The sequence below is a fragment of the Convolutriloba macropyga genome, chromosome 3, assembly GCF_964194025.1.
Source record: "Convolutriloba macropyga chromosome 3, txConMacr16.3, whole genome shotgun sequence".
Classification (NCBI taxonomy): domain Eukaryota; kingdom Metazoa; phylum Xenacoelomorpha; order Acoela; family Convolutidae; genus Convolutriloba; species Convolutriloba macropyga.
Genome location: NC_134470.1, coordinates 59,740,373 through 59,747,517, shown reverse-complemented (window position 1 = coordinate 59,747,517; position 7,145 = coordinate 59,740,373). Strand labels below are relative to the sequence as shown.

Sequence of the window (7,145 nt, the reverse complement as noted above, 5' to 3'; positions counted from 1 at the left end):
TTACTACTTGCAACCGTGTCTCAATAAGGACTAACAAATAAGGACTGGTTGTCACTCCTATTTTTTAGTGATGTACAAATTAATTTGTTTAATTTAGGTTTTATTTGACGCTATATTGACTTCGTTATAATGTAATCTTTTTTCCAGAAAGACATTGAGCTTTGAAGGTAAATATTTGTCGTTATTTGATTTTTTTGTTTGTCTTGTCTCGTAGTCTTAATAATGGCAAGTCTCATCGGCCCACTTATGGGGCATTATTTATTTTACTAAATAATTTTTAGTTAGAAGCATTATATTCATATAGCATTATTTTAGCATTATATTTTTGAAAGTGTTCTTTCTCATACTCATTTGGTATGAAATCAGCCATGTGGAGGAGCGGGAACGGAACATCATTTGCGAGCGCACATTTCCGAGCCTCCTGGTTGCCATCTCAATTTTGATAAACGAATAAATTGAAATTGAACATGAAATTAACCACCTAATCAACAAGTAATACGATTACTCGAAAAATAAAACGTCTACATTTATGACATCTGCTGCTTTTCAGATTGTACGATTTCCATAAAAAACTCAGTACTTTTTAAAAGATCATCTGTTAGGAAAAAAGGAGTTCAAATGAAATCTTGGAAAATTATAACTATTTGAGCAAAGAACTGCTCATAGGTTGCTAGTATTGTCATTTTCATCAAATGCTTGTATGTTTGAATATCAAACGAAACAGAAAAAGAAACAGACGACTAACGTCCAGTCTTTTGTTTTTGACCTTTAGACTTTGACACTATTCACCACATTGCGTAATTGAAGGCGTGAAAGGATTTAAAATCCATTCAGTTGAAACAGTGATTGAAGAAAGTCAGAAGTCAAAAGTCAGAAAATCGTGACTTATGTAAAACGAAAAACGTGACCAAAATGTAGAGCGAATTAATAAAGGAGAGCGGCTAAATAGTAGCCGTTGAGAGGCTGACGGCGGTTATTTATAAAATTTGCCGTTTTAAAAAATCCCGTTTAAGTCAATACTAATCCGCCGAAAGAAAAAACAAAAACAAAGCCAAAAATAGCTCAAAAATATAAGCCAATAAGAGACGATGGGAATCAAACTCAAAGAACAGCCGTTAACCCTTCCATTGAACGTAAAAAAACTTTAAAGACAACAAATGCAGTTAAAAATGAGGATAGGAAAAGAAATGAACAATAAAAATAAGAGCGAAAAAATTTAACGCCACGAAACCACTCGCTTTTTGCTCCACTTCCTGTTTGGACATGACCAAAATCACTACTCCAATTTGACTTCAAAAATCATGGAAATGTGCGACCAGATCTTACAAAAAATATAGCCTGAAGAATTCCGAAAACGACTCGAAGTGAAAATTTATTTAAACGCCATCCAACAACTCATCAGACAAAACGTGCCTCCACTAATATATGATCATCTTGAAACAAAACCATGAAACAAAAAGTAAAAACAATAAAATCAAATCTGTTTATATGTGATGAAAAATCTGATCAAATTTTGCTATAAATTGAGATCCCGAAATAACTAACCCTGCCAAAAATACTTCATCAAAAATACTATTACTTACTAAAACCACTTGTGATTTTTTTAAAAAACACTTGAGGCCAAATTATGAAAAAACGCTTTTCAAAACAACTTGAAAAAACTGGAAAAAAAGTCTAAAAATTTTTAATATTACAAAAGCATAAAAATCCAAAGAAAAATTCCCTTCAGCCAATAGGGTATCCAGATGTTCGCAAAACAATATGCAAGTCATAATAGGCTAAGAAACTTGTCTAAAAACAGAAAAAAACTGCAAAAATTAAGAAAAATATTTTCGATTTTCGCAATTTTTTGTCATATTTTTCTTAAAAAATGATTCATATCCACAAAACTGGACCCAATTATTATTTAAAACTTGCTCAAGTAGAAGGGATCGTTTCAATACCCATTTGAGCCATTAAAACAAATCAATCGTTGAAAATTCGCAAAAATTAGCTCAAAAATCAGCAAAATACATGAAAAACCTCCGAATTAGTTAAAATTCATACGAATTTCCAGAAACCTTCAAGCCACTACCACAACCAGCCTAAAATCAAAACAAAATCATAACTGCACGTGAACAAAAAATTTTGCTCGCTTACAGAATTTTTTTTCACACCTCAATTTCTCGCTCTCTAGAAAACAGTTATGAACAAAAAACCACTCTCCTTCATAAAATTGATTTTAAAAAAGGACTTCTCCAATACTCCTCTTCGAGTCGTAAAAAGACAGCGCACCAATACAATTCAAATTCTTTGAATTGTAAAAAAGAGCGCCTAAATAATAGCCGTTTGAGAGGCTGACGACAGCTATTAAAGCGTCTAAACCGTCAAAATTGCATCTAAATGTCTGCGTTGCTCCAGATGGTCAAAGATGCTCCAAAACGTGCGATTTCTGCTTAATATATTTCTCAACTACATTAAGCAGAAATTGCCGTACGTGTCGTAAAGACCAGCAGGAATAACAGTTGTTACAAACGTCGTTGAAGACCTACACATAATTCGCAACTGCTAAGGAGTGCTTTAGATTCTTTAATACAAGATGCAGTCATTGTATTCGAGTGCAACTTTAATTACCTAAAGTCGAAGTAGTAGGTCTTGAGCTGTACAAAGTACTTCTCGAAAGCTTCCACGTCCTCTGTTTCAATGCTCAACTGACAACAAATTTCCAGGAAATCACCTAAAAGCGCCATTTTTACAAACCACTTTCAAACATTGCTGGCGTAAACAGAAGCGATCACAAGCCACCTGTTTCGCCACCTAGTATTTTTATGGCCCCCCAATTAAAAATTGTGTTATATTGCACGTTCCTATGTGAAAAATAGCACAAGCGCCTGGGGGCGTAAAATTTATATGTCCACTAAGCTGGGATTCGACTTTGGTAATAATGGCCAACTCAGGCAAATGGGCAATTGTTACCCGGTTATGAATTGGCATGTAATGGCTAATAGGTCAAATCTAAGGACGGCAGTAATAACCGAATATATCAAACTTTGACGTCCATTTACCTCTAAAATTCTAACATCTTGTATACCAAGACATTTGCAAATGTTATTAATAAATTTCTGAGAGACCAGTACTTAAAAAATTATATTGAAAAATTATAATGATAATTTATATTAGTTACTTCGAGTCATGACAAAATGAACCTACTACTAAAACACCAGATCGAAAACCCATTTTTTTACGTCGACTACGAGAAATGTTCAATTCGATGTCTCGCCTTCATATCAAACCACAAAATTGCATATCCTCAGAAGAAAAAGGTCAATTTATGTGACGACTAAAGTGTGTACATTGCCCTTCATCTGTCAATTCACTTAGTGAAATTCAGTTTTCGCTTATCATTTCCGTTAGTTTCGAAATTTCTCAAAATGGGGAGTTTATATTCGATAGATGACATGCGTTCAAAACTTTGAACACAATGTTTGCCTAATTTGAAATCTGTTCAAAATTATGAACCAATGCTAATGTTTTTTTTTCCTGAAGTTTGCCTAAATATTGTTTTATAGTTTATAGATATTGTTCCAGCATTGGGATCTATCTATCCTATAATCTTTGTGGTATGTACGACTACCCGGCGCCCGTGTTATGTTTGCAACTGGGGGGTCACAGACGGGGGTTGCAGAATAGATCCCGCCCGAGTAGAGTAGAATACGACCCTATGATTTGCACAATTTACAATTATATTTAGCTAATTCAATGGGTAAAACACTGAGGCAAATAATTAGTGATGTACTTACGTGCAATGATCAGTTCAGCTTTCGTTGCTGCCTCGTTTGGGAAGAAGTTCAAACTCAGAAGAGCAATCTGAAACAAGAGGAAGGTGAAAAAGTTAGGACAAAAAAAGGGATAGCTAAGGTTTTGTGTTGGATATCGAGCTTACAGACAATCTGTAATAATTTAATCTCCAACATCAAGAGTGATTAATCTCCTTTCTAAATGTACGTTTGGCAACATTTATCATTCTTAAGACTTTATATCTAAGTAAGATACTTGCTCAAATTAGAATGATGAACAGGTCTCAATCTCTTCATATGGAAGTATGAACGAACCCTAACCTAAAGACTTCAATTGATACCTAATGGTTTTAATTAAAATTCTTTGTTAAAAAACACGCATTTTTAACTTTTCCATTTTGCTCTTTTTTACTACTTGCAACCGTGTCTCAATAAGGACTAACAAATAAGGACTGGTTGTCACTCCTATTTTTTAGTGATGTACAAATTAATTTGTTTAATTTAGGTTTTATTTGACGCTATATTGACTTCGTTATAATGTAATCTTTTTTCCAGAAAGACATTGAGCTTTGAAGGTAAATATTTGTCGTTATTTGATTTTTTTGTTTGTCTTGTCTCGTAGTCTTAATAATGGCAAGTCTCATCGGCCCACTTATGGGGCATTATTTATTTTACTAAATAATTTTTAGTTAGAAGCATTATATTCATATAGCATTATTTTAGCATTATATTTTTGAAAGTGTTCTTTCTCATACTCATTTGGTATGAAATCAGCCATGTGGAGGAGCGGGAACGGAACATCATTTGCGAGCGCACATTTCCGAGCCTCCTGGTTGCCATCTCAATTTTGATAAACGAATAAATTGAAATTGAACATGAAATTAACCACCTAATCAACAAGTAATACGATTACTCGAAAAATAAAACGTCTACATTTATGACATCTGCTGCTTTTCAGATTGTACGATTTCCATAAAAAACTCAGTACTTTTTAAAAGATCATCTGTTAGGAAAAAAGGAGTTCAAATGAAATCTTGGAAAATTATAACTATTTGAGCAAAGAACTGCTCATAGGTTGCTAGTATTGTCATTTTCATCAAATGCTTGTATGTTTGAATATCAAACGAAACAGAAAAAGAAACAGACGACTAACGTCGGGCGAAATGCTCTCAAACAACCGACGAGCGGTTGGCTTCCTCAGTAGCTAGCCACGGTATAGTGAGGCCAGCTTTAGCTTAATTGAAGGGGCTTGAGGTGAGCGCAGCGAGGGGGGGGGGGGGGGGTTGTCTGCACTGGGGCCCTTACGGCCTGAACAATGTGTGCAGGGGTGGGGATTTTTTTTTGGGGGGGGGAGTGAAGTGAGAGGGAGCTGATGTGAGGGGGAGTCAACTTATAAGAACCACCCTTCACACCATAAGTATAAGTCTCCAAAACAGTTTCTGTGAATCGCATACTTGGAGGTTAATGAGCTGAAAGGCTCTAAGAGCACTTAAGGCCCGCAGGGCGCTATCTGTTTATCTCGTTTTTGAGGACGAAAAGTCAAATGGGTCAGACCAAAAATCACTCAAGCGTAAAATCGCATTAAAAAAGACCGACAGTACTATTATAATTGCTACGAACTTCCTTTTAGAGCGATTAAAAGTATTCACTTTTTAATTGAAGAGGCCAATCAGTGCTTTTACAACACCTCTCCAGCTATTGATTGACATAACTTAATAGCAACTTCAATCTTGAATTTGGAACTTGTGTAAAAGTTGACCGAAACAGCAGAGCCAAAATTTTGCAAAGACACACATTTATAATAATTGCTTCTAACTTCGCTCGAGAACAATTAATAATTATTAGAAATTTATCCACTAAGTATTGCTAATCAAATCGAAACAAGCATATTACAGTTTGAAAAAATTGATGCAAAAAGCGAAAAAGTTGTGTTTACCTTCATTTGTGATATGAGCTTTTTGCACTTGGCCACATCTCTCGGCTGTTTCTTCTTGTTGAATTCTTTCTTCAGCTCTTCATAGAGAGGCTTCACGTCTTGCACCGATGAGGAAGAGGTCATTATTGCTTGTGAGAAACTATATTGATGACTACTCAGTAGTTACACACAGTATTGTTACTCAATTTCTCGAGAAATTTCACCTCTTCTAAAGCCAGTAAAAACAATCTGAAAATTCAAAATCAAGTATATGTCATTTCATTTATCACATTTAAATCAAAACTTACTTGGGACTGTTTTATCAATTGCTAGAGGTACTTCGTAAGCGTAACAGTGACCACATGTCAACTGCTTTGTGATATTTCAAAATATTTCAATCTGTTGAACTTAGTGAAAATAAACTGAAGCGATTCTTGCAGAAGGAAGCTTATCTTGCAAGAAGTTACTTGAGATTTGTTGGAGTTGTTGTACCCAGGCCACCTTTGAATTCTTCGAGTGTTTCATCTGGATCTCACAAAAGTCTCACAAATAAGTTTATTGTTTTGTTCAAATTTTGCTCTTCACTCTCTTCAAAAACCTGTTTTTAAATCCCGTTTATAGGGGAGCGGGGCTCCGAAAAAAACACTTTCAGAAATTTGCAACTCCCGGTCCACTAAGCGCCATGATAACTCTTAAAATGCCTGGATAGGATCATGCTTATGTATCCAATTTCTCGCCTAACGTCAATCGACTAACGTATACAGTCGACTAACGTCGGAGGAATAGATCAAGAACAACTGGCCAGCTAGCCTTAAAGGATGGAGGGAGTGTGGAAACTGGCAAAAATGGGTGGCGGGATTGCACAAAAAAGACCAACAGGATTGTTATATACTGAACATCAAAATCAAATTAGCACCCAACAATTTTAGGGATAATGCAAATTTAGACATTACAACTTGTGATCAAACTTACCAAATGCCCCAATGAAAAGTCGACGGACTCCATCTAAGTCTCACAGAGAAAATAAAAGTGTTACAAATTCACATTTCATTTATATCTATTCTGTCCTATTTTTAACGCAAATAAAAACGCAAAGAGTAACAAACGAAAAAAACATCACATTGTCGGACATCTTTCTTCTAACTGTGAAATCTAAATAGAGTTTGTCAACTTTCTATTGGGATATACTGTAAGTTACCATTACGTGTTATCTCAATTTTATAAGGAGATTCAAGACGACTGATGTAGATCATTGACGGTGTTCAAGCTGTTTTTTAAATTTGATCAGAAGTTGACGTCATATAAGGTCCAAAAACGTTTTTAACTTCATAAAACTAGGTGCTATCTTGCATTTGACGCTCAGTATAATTGCTAGAAAATTGTGCTGTGACAATTTTATATTTATATAGAAGTTTTTTTAATATATATTGGCGTACTTCTTGATAAGAATCATA

The 7,145-nt window shown here is 34.9% G+C and overlaps 1 protein-coding gene across 1 annotated transcript in view; it reads right to left on the bottom strand.

The window, feature by feature from the left end:
• Positions 1 to 2,595: 2,595 nt before the first annotated feature.
• The window catches only part of LOC142337176 (26S proteasome non-ATPase regulatory subunit 8-like), a 136,163-nt gene continuing 131,613 nt past the window's right edge, over positions 2,596 to 7,145 (bottom strand). Inside the window, exons 2-4 of the mRNA XM_075386284.1 lie at positions 5,713 to 5,942; positions 3,780 to 3,846; positions 2,596 to 2,716 (exon numbers count right to left, since the gene is read on the bottom strand). Of these exons, the coding sequence (XP_075242399.1) occupies positions 2,610 to 2,716; positions 3,780 to 3,846; positions 5,713 to 5,835 (297 nt within the window). The 5' untranslated portion in view covers positions 5,836 to 5,942 and the 3' untranslated portion in view covers positions 2,596 to 2,609. The remainder of the gene's footprint in view (positions 2,717 to 3,779; positions 3,847 to 5,712; positions 5,943 to 7,145) is intronic.